This window comes from Chiloscyllium plagiosum, chromosome 1 (assembly GCF_004010195.1).
Source record: "Chiloscyllium plagiosum isolate BGI_BamShark_2017 chromosome 1, ASM401019v2, whole genome shotgun sequence".
NCBI classification, from domain to species: domain Eukaryota; kingdom Metazoa; phylum Chordata; class Chondrichthyes; order Orectolobiformes; family Hemiscylliidae; genus Chiloscyllium; species Chiloscyllium plagiosum.
Genome location: NC_057710.1, coordinates 139,234,541 through 139,248,603, shown reverse-complemented (window position 1 = coordinate 139,248,603; position 14,063 = coordinate 139,234,541). Strand labels below are relative to the sequence as shown.

Sequence of the window (14,063 nt, the reverse complement as noted above, 5' to 3'; positions counted from 1 at the left end):
GACACGGGGAGAATGTGCAAACTCCACACAGGCAGGAAACGAATCTGGGTCCCTGGTGCTGTGAGGCAGCAGTGCTAACCACTGAGCCACTGTGCCACCCCAGTGTTTTAGGAGAGCATTAAGAATGAGGTCATGTTGCGCCACTGAAAGATTATCTCAATCCTGCCCTATAAATTTTACATGTACACATTGCCAGCAACAATGTGCAATATATGGCATCTCCATTTTTTTTAAGTTAATCTTCTGATCATTGAGTATGAAGTACTGGAAGATAAAGAATCTTACTAAATACCAAATTTTAGCCATCCCTACATTAGAATTCAATGAGTACAGTGTCAACGTAGTTTCCATGTAGGCTGGGAAAGAAAGAGTTTAGAATGGGTTATAATTGAGCAGAAAATGTGTTACTAGAACTAGTTTTGGAATTGCTTTGTTGTAAGTCTCAGAATGGATCTACAGATTGTTCTTTCGTCTCAAGTTTTTATTGATTAAGGTAGTCAGACAGAATAGAGAAGTGAGGCTACAAACTTAAATCAAATCTTTAAATGTTATCTTTAGACTTGCCTCTTCTAATGCACACCTCGCAGGACCCCTCTCTATTACCTTAATCTGAAACTTGGCAAAAGTCTGATAATATAATATAGGTCCTTGCTCCAAGTCCTATTCACACATCACTTCCTTGCTTGCTGATTTATAGGGCTCCCGCTTGATTTTAAAATGTCCACTCATGCTTTGAAAACCACCAGCTGTTTGGGATGTGTGTAATCCTGAATTCTGGCCTCCTGTACTACTTGGATTTTCTTTTTTCCACTATTGGAGGGCATGCCTTTGGCTTTCTGAACCCTAAGCTCCAGCATTCCTTCCTTAAATCTCTTCGCTACACAACCTCTCCCTTTTCCTTTAAGGAATACCTTTAAACACTACCCCTTTGACCAAGTTTTTGTACACTATTTAGTTTGATAATTGCTCCAAAAATACATCTTGGGACGTATTGCTAAGTTAACTGTGTTATACATATGCAAGTTTTTTTCTTGTTTTGTTCCATATTCCTTGCTTTGTGACATTCTCTTAAAACATAAAGGCCTCAACTACATTGCAAAGCACCATCTTAGAATGCTGTATAAGATGGATTTTAGACTGTTGTGGAACCTTACCCTCTGGTGACATATCTTTGAAATTCAGATGTTCTGTTACAAATGATTTGCAGTCGCTAATGGTTGGAAAGTCATGCATGGTGCATTCCTAATTTCCAATATGTAGTTGCAGTGCTGATGCTCCCCATTGATGCTATATATGCTACAAAGTTGGAAACTTAGCCCTTTATGGAAGAGATCATTTTTATTGATACAAAAAAAAGACCAATTTTCTTTTTCTTTAATTTAAGGTAATCCTTGTCAGCTCATCAATGAATGATCGTGATCAGAGTCTCTTCATGAGCACAGATGAGGGAGCCAACTTTCAAAAACAGCAGATTTTCTTCTCTCTCGAGACACTGGTTTTTCACCCCAAAGAGGAGGATAAGTTACTTGTGTACAGCAAGGAAGGCCGGGTAAGTGTGCACGTACAATAAATAATTTGTGCTGTCGTGCAAAAACAATGCGAACTCTTACTGGGGTTGCAAACCATCTGGGGTTGTCCTGGAGTCTCCAGGACATTGTTGCAAACATTTAAAAAAAATCTAGTTTTCTTTGTACACTTTTGTTTATTGGCTATCAAATACTGAGAATGAGGAAAATAGTTGTTTGGTAGTCAAGAAGTATCCAATTGGGAAATGAGAGTCTATTTCCACTTGGTGCAAGAAGATAATCTGTGAGGATGGTGACCACTGGTGGGAAGCTGACGGTTAGGTAACCAAGACAAAAGGTTATGTGATGAAACCCAGAAATGTGTTCGACCAGAGTTGGCAAACATAACTAGAACTGGGAACTCAATCTGAATTTAGAAAAGTAACAAATTTTCTCCACTACATAGCCAGAAGGTACTATAGCCTTTTGAGTCCCACTGCTGCATGGGATCTTAATACTTTTGCACTCCTGTTGCGTTTGAAACTAACTCACAGGGACACTGGTTTGTATGTTGTGAAGTTATAGCCTAGTTCCAGCATAGTTGACAGCCTTTTCTGCAAATTCTGCGTAATTATTGTCACTCGAGACAGCTTCTGTAGCAGCAGGTATCATAGGTTTATTTTGTACCAAAGACAAATGTGTTTACTTTCATTTCTCTTTAAGCTGTAAACAAACATCATTTTCTCAGCAGCAGATGTCATTGAGATTTGATGACATAGTCACGTCTTTGCACATTCTTCTCTTCACAGCAACACTTCTATTTTTCCTTTACGCACTGGATAAAGCTTGTCACAGTGTGCATTATAGAAACCTGAGTTGCCTGTTACTAACCCAGCAAAACACTCCAACACGTTTCTCATAGTGATCATCAAAGCCCATCGTTGTGTGTGTGTGTGTTTGCGAGAGATAGGTTGATGCTAAAAGAGGAAGGAGGATGAGGAGGGGGTTGTGGGAGAAGCCTTTTGACCCAAAGAGTTCAGGGAACGACTTTCTTTTTTGAACTGCCATGAGAAAGAGTGTTTGAGATGTTTGCAGTTCAGTAGAAGCTTCTCAGAGAAATCTACCAACTGCTGAAGCCATGACTTCAGTCTCAGTGGAGGGCAAATTCAGCACTGCCAATGACTTTGAAGGTTATTTAAAGGTTGTTTGTGGCTATTTAAATTTGCTTCTTCCATGTTTCTGGTGACATTAGCAATTTGTCACAGGTTGCCATTCACCATTGGGTAAGGAAAACCATGAGGCTATCTATCCAGGCAGACCTAAACTAATGTTATTTTCCCTTGCCAGAGAGAAGCAGAAAGAAGAAGCTTCCAATTTCATGAGGGTTTCCAGCTCACCCAGTTGCAGAGTTCCATTAACTGCCTGCACATGACAACTCTTCCATGTATCAGGGCCAAATGAGATTTTACTCACTCAAGCACCAGCTAATGTGAAACCCAGAGGCAGAAAATCATAGGGCCACTGCCTGGCATTCTAGCAGTAGTCATGACAATATCTTCACTGTGTAAAAGTACATTTGGCGATCTGCATTTTAACCACATGACAAACCAAAGGCAACAAAGGCTATTCTGTGATAATATGACTCATTATTATCATTTGCAACACACAAGTGGCCACAAAACACATAGAATGAAACCCATGCCATCAGAAAAAGAATGATAACTGAAACAACTGCACAAAAGCCAATATCCAGCCACCAAGTCATCCTTTATTTACTAGTGCACAGTACACCGGCTGTAGCCAGGCAGCTTAGAGTAAGTTCCCTGAACTGAGGAGATTTTAAATCTTTTGGTTTTTTTGTTTTGTTTTGTCTTTTTTCTCAACTGAGGAGATTCTAATTTCCTGGTTATATTTTTTTCCTTCTACTAGTTTAATCCCCTGTTTATATTTTTTTTGCCCCTGTTTACATTGGTCTGCCAGGGCTTTCCTGATTGGCTAATGTTAACAATCCCAAGTAAGGATCTCTAAGTCAACAAGATCCACCTGGTTCTCATCACTACAATAATTAATTGGTATTCTGAAGCAATGATTCCAATGGCTGGAAGCCTGCAGAACTCAGTTGAGTGGATCCCATTATTCATGGTGATATGCTGTATAATCTTCCCATTGTGAGGGGACAGTCCTTGTCAGTAACTGTAAAGTGAAATGCTGAAGCACAGGAGTACAAGGAGCAGAGAACGAGGTGGCAACCTAAACAGACATTTTCCGCCTGAACCGTATATGAAGAATGCAATTGAGTATAATGCTGCTAATTGTAACTCAATTTTCCATTCACCCACAATCTCTTTCTCCTTGTCTTCCCTCAGTCAATGACCATCACATCATTCTGTTAGTCACAATGCAAAAATAAAAGACACTACAAAAAAAATTCTGAACCAAATTTGTAAATGAGGTTGTCCCATTTTGCATGCAGCATTCAATTGTCAACCTTATGCTTTCCATTACAGCTTGTCTTCCATCAGCCTCAGCCTATTTTCAGTGCCCTCACATGCAGATCTATTCATAAAGACTACATCTTCATTTTCATGTTTTGTTAAAATTACTAACTCTCTTATTAGATGTTGCAACTGTGTCATAGCATTATCGTTTGTATTGTGATTTGGAGATGCCGAAGATCACCTGATGAAGGATTAGATTAGATTAGATTACATTACAGTGTGGAAACAGGCCCTTCGGCCCAACAAGTCCACACCGACCCGCCGAAGCGAAACCCACCCATACCCCTACATTTACCCCTTACCTAACACTACGGGCAATTTAGCATGGCCAATTCACCTGACCCTGCACATCTTTGGACTGTGGGAGGAAACCGGAGCACCCGGAGGAAACCCACGCAGACACGGGGAGAACGTGCAAACTCCACACAGTCAGTCGCCTGAGGCGGGAATTGAACCCGGGTCTCAGGCGCTGTGAGGCAGCAGTGCTAACCACTGTGCCACCGTGCCGCCCAAAGGAGCGTCGCTCCGAAAGCTAGTGTGCTTCCAATTAAACCTGTTGGACTATAACCTGGTGTTGTGTGATTTTTAACTTTTGTATTGTGTGGAACTTATTTTTGGCTTAAACAAAAACTGAAATTGCTGGAGAAACTCAGCAGGTCTGGCAGCATCTGTGGAGAGACAATCAGAGATGTTTCGAGTCCTGTGATCCTTCATCAGAACTGAAAATAGCTGGGGAAGAGTGGTACTTAGGCTGTTGACTGGATGGAGTGGGGATGTGAATAGAGAGAGAGAGAGACAGAGAGAGAGACTGAAAAAGGGATAGGCAAAACCAAGAGAACATGTTTAGGCTTTCCTTCTTTGGAAAGATCTTTGTGATTAAAAATGTTAGGAAGTTTATACTCATGGGTTGCATGTCTCTGATAGTCAGGGATCCATGATTGGCGGGTTCTACTCCAGCAATGTAGGTAAAGATGTGATCTCTTTTGCTCTTTCAATCTCAAAAGTGTGTGTCGTACTCCTGGGGTAATACCTCCACACATTGCAATCGATGGTCTGTACTTCTCACTGCTAGTGGCCAACATGGCACTTAGAAAGGGACTCCTTCAGGGAGTTCTTGAAATGTTTGCATGGGTTCACTCTGATCTGTAAGCAATGTGACCTGGGGCAGATGACTGCCGTACATGCGGGCTCTGATGGAAGAGCTCTAAAAGATGCGCATGGCAGTGTTACAGGACCCATGACTTCCATCAATCCAGAAGAATATGTAACCTCCCTCCTGAAGGTCTTCAATTGCTTGTTGCAACATTTTTATTTCTCTATCTCAAGAAAATGGTGAATAATCAGAACACCTCTCTGCCTCATGCCATTGGAGCTACGAAAAGGATTCACAAGATTGCTGTTACATTTCACTTGCCCGTTCTGTTAGTTTTAATGAAATTGTTTCATCATAGCCAGGAACCTAGGTTTAAATCCAAATTTCTCAAAGATTGTCCAAAGATCATCTCAGCTTTCAATATCGAATACCTTGGCTGAGGTCTGTGGAAATGATGTGCAGGCCTTTGTTTTGCTCCCAACAGTTTTCCTATATTTGGATAGGTAAAAGGACCACATCTAATTCTGCACTGGCTCTTCGGACCTTTGTCTTCCAAAATCATCCAAGGCTGTTCAGAACTGTTTTGCTAGGATCTTCCAGCCAACAGAAAGGAAGTTAATTCTATTGTAGTTGAAATAGTTTGACTTTTCTCCTTTGTTTTTCTATGAGGCAATGATAACAGGCCATGAAAACAGTTTGGAGCTTGGTATGTATGGCAGGGCTACTATGCTTCAAAATTTTGTTTGGAATACTATCGACACGGGGAGCTTTGTTACTCTTCATCAGGCTGTTGTGGTCTCCACTTCCTCCAGAGTTGCGCTGTTGGCAGTTCTTTTTGACAGGTTGTTGTTTGAAGTGGTTGGTTGCAGGATCATGCACTGTGCACTTAGCATTGATGGGTAGCTCACAGTGTTCCAACCACAAGTCCCAGACTAACTCCTGATCTTCAGCATTCCACTGGCATTTTTGATTTGCTGTTTTGAATCATATAGAGATTTTAGAGTTTTATAGAAGGTTGTTGTGTCACCAGTACAGATGAGATTTTTCCTCAAGTGTGAACCACCAGTTATTTTGAAGGTTTGTCAGTTTAAGTTGATGATTGTTGCATGCTTGATGGTATTCTTTATCTCTTTCTGCTGCCTGAGCTAAATGACACTGATGTACTGAAATTTTTATTGCCAGCAGATCTTGGACTTCCCTGTCATTTCCATCAAACCATATCTACCTTTTCTTAGGGCTTGATCCAGTGACCTCTGGAAGAATCCAGTTCTTTAGTTGTGTTACTGGAGTCCATCTGAAGTGGAATCATGAGGATATCCTGATTCGATCTGTAAGGTTGCTTTAGCAAGCTAAGCTAGCTCAATACTACAGACTGTGGACACATTTTACTAATATCTTCTCTGTCTTTTGAGGAGTAGCAAGAGTGGGAAAGAGGGAACCTGTGATTGGAGAAGGGGGAGCAATGAGCATGGGAGAGACAGAAGCTGTGATTGATCTGTTTGTCTGTCTCACTGTTTCTGTCTCTTTCCTTCACTTACAGGGTTGGCTTTTCTCTGATTGGCCAATGTGATTGACTTTTTTCAGGGCAAATCTGGGGGATATTGGGAATGGATTATGTAAATGGGATTGACCGCCTCACCATGCTGGAAAGAATGCTATCCCACCTTTGTGTGAAGCCCCGTGGTGCTGGACTCCTGCACACGTCATATCGATTGCAATCTTTTTGCCAGCATCGTAATGAGCCAAATATTTTGTTGGCCTTCTTTGTTACCATTCTTCTATAACCTGGTCCATCAACATCCTCATCTTCTCACTTTCCCTGCTATAGAAACATTTTTTTATTCATTCATGGAATGTGAGCTTCATAGGCAAACAAATTGTAGTTTTGCTAATGAGAAGGTAATGATGAACCTTTGCTGTCCATCTGATATAAGTATATCGACAGTGCTGTTAGAGAGGGAGTTTCAAGATTTTGACTCAGTGACAATGAAGGAATAATGATACATTTGCAAGTCAGGATGGTATGTGATTTGGAGAGGAGTTGGCATGTGTGTTTTCACACATCTACTGACCAATTTGTATTAGATGATAGAGGTTGTAGGTTTGGAAGATAGTGTTGAAGGTGTCTTGGTGAGTTGCTGTAGTGCATCTTGTAGTTGGTGTGTGCTATGCACTAGTGCTGGAGCAGGTCGATGTTTAAGGTGTTTGATGGGCTGCCAATCAAGCTTGTAGTTTTGTCCTGGATAGTGTTTAACTCCTTGGGTTTTTTGTTATAGCTGCATCCACCTAGACAAATGGTGAGTATTCCATCACACTCCTGACTACTCAGACCCCTTGGCATCATAGTAGCCCACAAACCCACCAACACACTAAGACAACAGCTAATGAACTTGAAAGACTATACAGACAACAAGCAAAACAATGTCATTTACAAAATACTGTGCAAGGACTATAACAAACACTACATGGACAAACAGGCAGAAACCTAGCCACCAGGATACATGAACACCAACTAGCCACAAAAAGACATGACCCTCTCTCACTAGTATCCTCACATACAGATGAGGAAGGACACCACTTCGATTGGGACAATACATCCATCTTAAGACCAGCCAAACAAAGACACGCACGAGAATTCCTAAAAGCATTGCATTCCAACCAGAACACTATCAACAAACACATCGAGTTAGACCCCATCTACCACCCCCTGAAAAAAAGAACACAAAGTGACTTCACCACAGGAAATTACATCACTAACCCAAAGAAACCCAAACATATAAATAGAAAGCAGTGCTTTGCCCGGAGGCCCACTGAAGATGTTACCTAGTAGGGTGACAAAACGTCTGGAAATGAACCTTCCAGCCCAGCGAGCAAACCTATATCCATAACCTCAACCTGAGCTACAAACCCCTGACTTGCACATTCTAGTTGGTCGAAAGGTTTACGGGAGTTGGGAAGTGAGTCATTTCCACTGAATTCCCAGTCTCTGATCTTTATTTTTAGGCTCATCACTTGTATGGCTGATCCAGTTAGTGTCTAGAATATTGATGGTGGGTTATTTGACAATTATATTACTATTGGATGTCCAGAACATTCAACATGCGAGCATGGACTGTTTCACTCTCTAAGAAGTTGCAATTAGAACTGAAGACTGTACAAACTGCCCCGTTTCTGGCCTCATGATGAAGAATGCTTACTTAAGCAACTAAAAATGGCTCAGACTGGAACACTATCCTGAGGAATGCCTGTGCCTGAAATGTTTGGCCTCCAACAATCCATAGCCTTTTCCTTTGTGCTGGATATAACTCCCATCAAAGGAAAGATTCTCACCTCACCTTGTCTTACCAACCCAATTTCTCCTCTTCATTATGTTTTCCTGTTTGGCTGACATTTTTTTAACTTATCATTCATAGCTCACTTTTCCAGTATTAAAAACAAATGAAAAAATACATTTGAAGCGTGCCATCTTTCTTGTTCTTCACCATGTTCTTTTTTTGGAAGGAAGCAAACTAATAAACGAAAACTATTACTGCAAAAATCAGGCCTGCAAATCAGTCATGTCTGAAGCAACCACTTGATATTGAAAGTACCAACATTCATTTGTGCTATTTAAAGATTTAAGTTACCAGATGCTATCAGAGGATGAAGAAACACCATTGAGAATGTATTTTTTTGTACCTAAAGTGGGAATGCTAATTCTGTGAAGGTAATTCTGGGTGATTCACTAAAACCATGCATCCAATGAGGATTGTATTCAGGGAAATAGTGTGCGCATTTCGGTCATTTCCTCCAGGTACGTTCCCATGTATTCAGTATCACAGAATAAGCCCAAATTTACTACCATTTGTACTATTTACCATCTGTGTTGAACTTTGTCACTGATACTGTGGAATATGGCGAATGTGACACCAGTGATAACGCCAGCTGCTTTTCCTCATCTGATAAAGAAGCTTTCAGTATTTTCTTTGGAAGTCTCTGTGTCGACAAGCATATAGATTAAAGACTGAAGTTAATGGTGGTGCATGATGACAAAGAGGAGTTCTCAGGTGTCAAAGGACATATTAGTGTTGTTTATCAATAAGTAATCTACAGTACTAACTTGTATTATTATGCAGCTGTTCTGTTGAAACCAGATAATATAAGCATTTTTCTTTTTCTCTAGTTATATTTTTCTACTGATCTTGGCAAGAATTGGGAGTTACTGCAGGAACGAGTAACAAAGGAGCGATTTTATTGGTGAGATTTGCATTATTTATTCGGAGATATAATTTCCACCATTGTTGTGTGAAAACAGTGAATGTTCTGAAACATAGCACCCTATACGGTGTATCCAAGCAGTCTAATGAAAGCAATTGTTTCTTTTTACCTGAAATCTTGAAATTTTATTTCAGTGAAGGCTTTGCCAGCAAGTTTCGTAATTGATAATGAATACGCTAAACTGAAATTTAACCTGAACTTCAAAGCAAGAGATGCAAAAGCATTTTTGCTTAAGTCACAGGGTTCAGTCATAGAAGTCTGCCATCTGTTGTTGTTGGTGATTGTGCTGACTGGTGGAATGAAACAATGAGTGGTCCTCATGGTCAAGTGGCCTGGTTTCACAAGTTTATTGGCTGTGAAAATCAATGCATTTTCTTGGGTAATATTACAGTAATTTGGGAAGTGTGGCAGGTTGGATTGAATTGAATTTATTGTCACGTATAACAAGGCACATGAAAAGCTTTGTCTTGCGAGCAACACAGGCAGATCATATAATTAAGTAGCAAAGGTAAGTAAATAATAGGTAAACAACAGCAAAAACAAAAACACAGGTATAGGCGAATGTTAAGAGTTTGTGAGTTTTTTAAGTATTTGAACAACAGTAGGATAGAAACTGTTTCTAAACCAGCTGGTGCATGTGTTCAAGCTTCTGTAGCTTCTCCCCAATGGTAGAGGTTGTAGAAAAACATTGTCGGGGTGGAATGGATAATGAAGTGAAGTAGGCCAGGATTCAGTTATGAACTCTGCATCCAGTTTCCACTTTCTTGTCTGGGCCCTCCCAAAATATCAAGGGAAGTTTACAACATGAAACGGCTAGGTGATAGTGAACACTGCAGATGCTAGAGATCAGAATTGCGAGTCTTTTCCAGTGCTCCACTCTCGAACATGAAGGAGCTCCCATGAAAGAAGATCCTTTGCAAATCCTAGGCCAATGTTAATGTAAATTTTTTGTGATTAGGTGAAGGAGATTTACCAGATATGCAAGGGAATCATTTTGGCCACATAAGGACTAAGAACTATCATAGGTCCTTAAAGAAATATTGTGAAAAAATGTTTTGTTCTGACACTTCTCAGATATGTCATGATTTAAATGTCAAATTATAGACATTGTGCGTTCCTCCCAGTCTGTTTCACAGTGATACTGACACTGCACACTCCTCCCAGTCTGTTACATGGTGATACTGACACTGCACACTCCTCCCAGTCTGTAACATAGTGATACTGACACTGCACACTCCTCCCAGTCTGTTACACAGTGATATTGACACTGCACACTCCTCCCAGTCTGTTACACTGTGATACTGACACTGCACACTCCTCCCAGTCTGCTTTACAGTGATACTGACACTGCACACTCCCCCCAGTCTGTTACAGTGATACTGACACTACACACTCCTCCCAGTCTGTTACATAGTGATACTGACACTGCACACTCCTCCCAGTCTGTTCCACAGTGATACTGACTCAATGCACACTTCTCCCAGTCTGCTTTACGGTGATACTGACACTGCACACTCCTCCCAGTCTAACACAGTGACACTGACACTGCACACTCCTCCCAGTCTGTTACACTGTGATACTGACACTGCACACTCCTCCCAATCTGCTTTACAGTAATACTGACACTGCACACTCCTCCCAGTCTGTTTCACAGTGATACTGACACTGCACACTCCTCCCACCTCCCAGTCTGTTTCACAGTGATACTGACACTGCACACTCCTCCCAGTCTGTTTCACAGTGACACTGACACTGCACACTCCTCCCAGTCTGCTTCACAGTGATACTGACACTGCACACACCTCCCAGTCTGCTTTACAGTGATACTGACACTGCACACTCCTCCCAGTCTGTTACAGTGATACTGACACTACACACTCCTCCCAGTCTGCTTTACAGTGATACTGACACTGCACACTCCCCCCAGTCTGTTACACAGTGATAGTGACACTGCACACTCCTCCCGTCTGTTACACAGTCTGTTTCAAGGTGATACTGACACGGCACACTCCTCCCAGTCTGTTACACAGTGATACTGACACTGCACATTCCTGATGAAGGGCTTTTGCCCAAAACGTCGATTTTGCTGCTCGTCGGATGCTGCCTGAATTCCTGTGCTCTTCCAGCACCACTGATCCAGAATCTGGTTTCCAGCATCTGCAGTCATTGTTTTTACCTCACTGCACATTCCTAGACTACTTCTCAACCATGTTGACTTGCTGCATGGTCTCTTTCTCCAATTATTTAAAAGTCTGAACACATTTGTAAGAGCAGTGTCCATTGACTTTCCATCCAAATGCTTGGGAGAGCATCAGAGGAAATTTGGGAGAGTTTATAATGTCACAAACATTTCAACTTCTGTTACTTGAAAATCTCTCATTCCATCCTATGATGGTGTTGCGATAGGAGAGTTGAATCCAGTGCACCTTTTTTGGATCACCTGCGAATGAACTAAGCAATAGCATTAGCAGTGCCATAGATCTCAAAGTGCATTTTAAGAAAACTGTTCTGAAACTGTATGAGGTCATGATGTGTACATATTAACATTGGAATATTTGACATAGATCATTAGGGAATATGTTGATATGTTTTCTCACATTTCAGGACTACACAGAAATCAAAACCATAACCAAACATGTACAAACCCGAATTTAAACAAATAAAATGAATAGGATATGGATGAATTTTATATTAGATATTACAAAATTAATTTTGAGAAACTTTAGATGCTTGTGGCAAAATGGATTGTTACCTGTGTTAATTTTTTTTGTTTAAATTTATTGTCATAGCAGATAGATATCCATCAGTTTGAGTTTGATGGTTTCTATTGTTGACTAGTGAATTTGAGGGTTGGAATGACCTACAAATGCAGACATCTTAGAATATTGCTGAGAGATAGCTATTTTTCCCCATTAGACAGCTGGCTGGTTGAGGTGTTCTATTTAATCCACACAGTGAGGCACTTATTCTTTTAGACCTGTGGAGGTCTCCTGGTCACACATCAAGATTTTCTACAGACTACTTTCAAATAAAGGGTGGTTGCTGTTTTTAACAACAGACCTCTAATGGACATCTTAAATGGGGAAGACTTTCATCTGATAGGCTCAGACTCATAATGGTAATTCTTAGAGATAAGCACTGAGGTAGTCAACATGCAACTCTAGATTACCAGTTCTATGGCTGAGTTATTTAAAGTTCCTTGCCAGTTTGACAAGTGAAATCTGACTGATTCTTTATGTCGTAGTTGTGGTGAACAGCTATATTCAGAGACATGAAAAGTTGCATCATTCTCACTCAGCATTTTGGGGAGTGGAGAGAAAGTATATCTGTGTCACAACTGTCTGCTGTTTGTTCACTTAGTTCATGCGATTAGTACCATTTGTTTGTTCCAAGCATGTGTCTCAATCAATAACAGTGCTAATCCTCCCCATCATATGTAAAGAGAGAAGTATTCATGTGATTTCACTCTAGGTTGTAATAGGAAGTAGGTAATTCATAATTCTTGTGTCAATTTTAGTGTTTGGAGTTAATATTTGACAGTAGAAAATGGGATAAGTTCATTTGAAGTACTTTTAATGTCTAGCACACTTAAAAGGTTAAGATTATGTTGCTTCGAGAAGTTAACAGCTGACAGTTAAAGAAGGTGATACCCATTTCGTTTAATGGAATTAGAATAGAAGAGATGGAGCTGCAAAGTCAGCTGGAGACTTACTCAGCTGGAGATGTGATATCTGGAAATCTTGCATTTAGAGCTAAATTAGGTTTCAAGCATTACATTGACCCCAAATGTCATGCTAAGGAACCTGGAGCAGGCTATGTTGTCATGGATATGGGTACAGCTTAATCACATTTTTTTTGTTTCAGTTTATCTTCGGGTATGTTTGGTTGCAGTTTAGAACTGGCAGGGTGCTGAAGCAGATGTGGTTAGGCAGCACACATTCTTCTGTTAGCAGACTCCAAGCAATTAGAACAGGAAAAGTTCATGAAAGCTGTTGATAGTTCAGTGCAGATCAGCTATGACCTCACTGAATCAGAGTATACTCGATAGATCATATGGATAACTTTTGCTCATATATCCTATGATCTTACATAACTGACAATAAATGTGATGGGACCCAACAGTAGCAGCTGAGAAATACTTGAGCACAGGGGTAGTTGCTGCCTCATGAAGGTAGCTATCTGCAAAAAAGCTATTGAGCAGATTATAAAGTACAGTCTGTGGAGTCTGGAAGTTGAACTGTCTGGACATAAACAGTAATTGAAGCAGTCTGTAAAGCAGCAGCTCCAAGTCCGAGCACAATGGGATCTTGATCAAATGGGCAAATGAGCTGAGGAGTGGCAGATGGAGTTTACTTTAGATAAATGTGAGGTACTGCATTTTGGAAAAGCAAATCAGGCAGGACTTATACATTTAATGGTAAGATCCTAGGGAGTGTTACTGAACAAAGAGACCTTAGAGGGCAGGTTCATAGTTCCTTGAAATTGGAGTTGCAGGCAGATAGGATAGTGAAGAAGGTATTTGATATGCTTGTCTTTATTGGTCAGTGATTGAGTATAGGAGTTGGGAGGTCATGTTGCGTCTGTACAGGACATTGGTTAGGCTACTTTTGGAATACTGCGTGCAATTCTGTCTCCCTACTATAGAAAGGATGTTGTGAAATTTGAAGGAGTTCAGAAAAGATTTACAGGATGTTGCCAGGTTTGAAGGGT

The 14,063-nt window shown here is 40.7% G+C and overlaps 1 protein-coding gene across 4 annotated transcripts in view; it reads left to right on the top strand.

Moving 5' to 3' along the window:
* Positions 1-14,063, top strand: part of sorcs2 (sortilin-related VPS10 domain containing receptor 2) — a 608,959-nt gene that overhangs the window by 438,482 nt on the left and 156,414 nt on the right. For all 4 annotated transcript variants that reach the window (XM_043698411.1, XM_043698404.1, XM_043698394.1 and 1 more), the window contains 2 exons: positions 1,385-1,549; positions 9,259-9,332. In XM_043698411.1, coding sequence (XP_043554346.1) covers positions 1,385-1,549; positions 9,259-9,332 — 239 coding nt within the window. The remainder of the gene's footprint in view (positions 1-1,384; positions 1,550-9,258; positions 9,333-14,063) is intronic.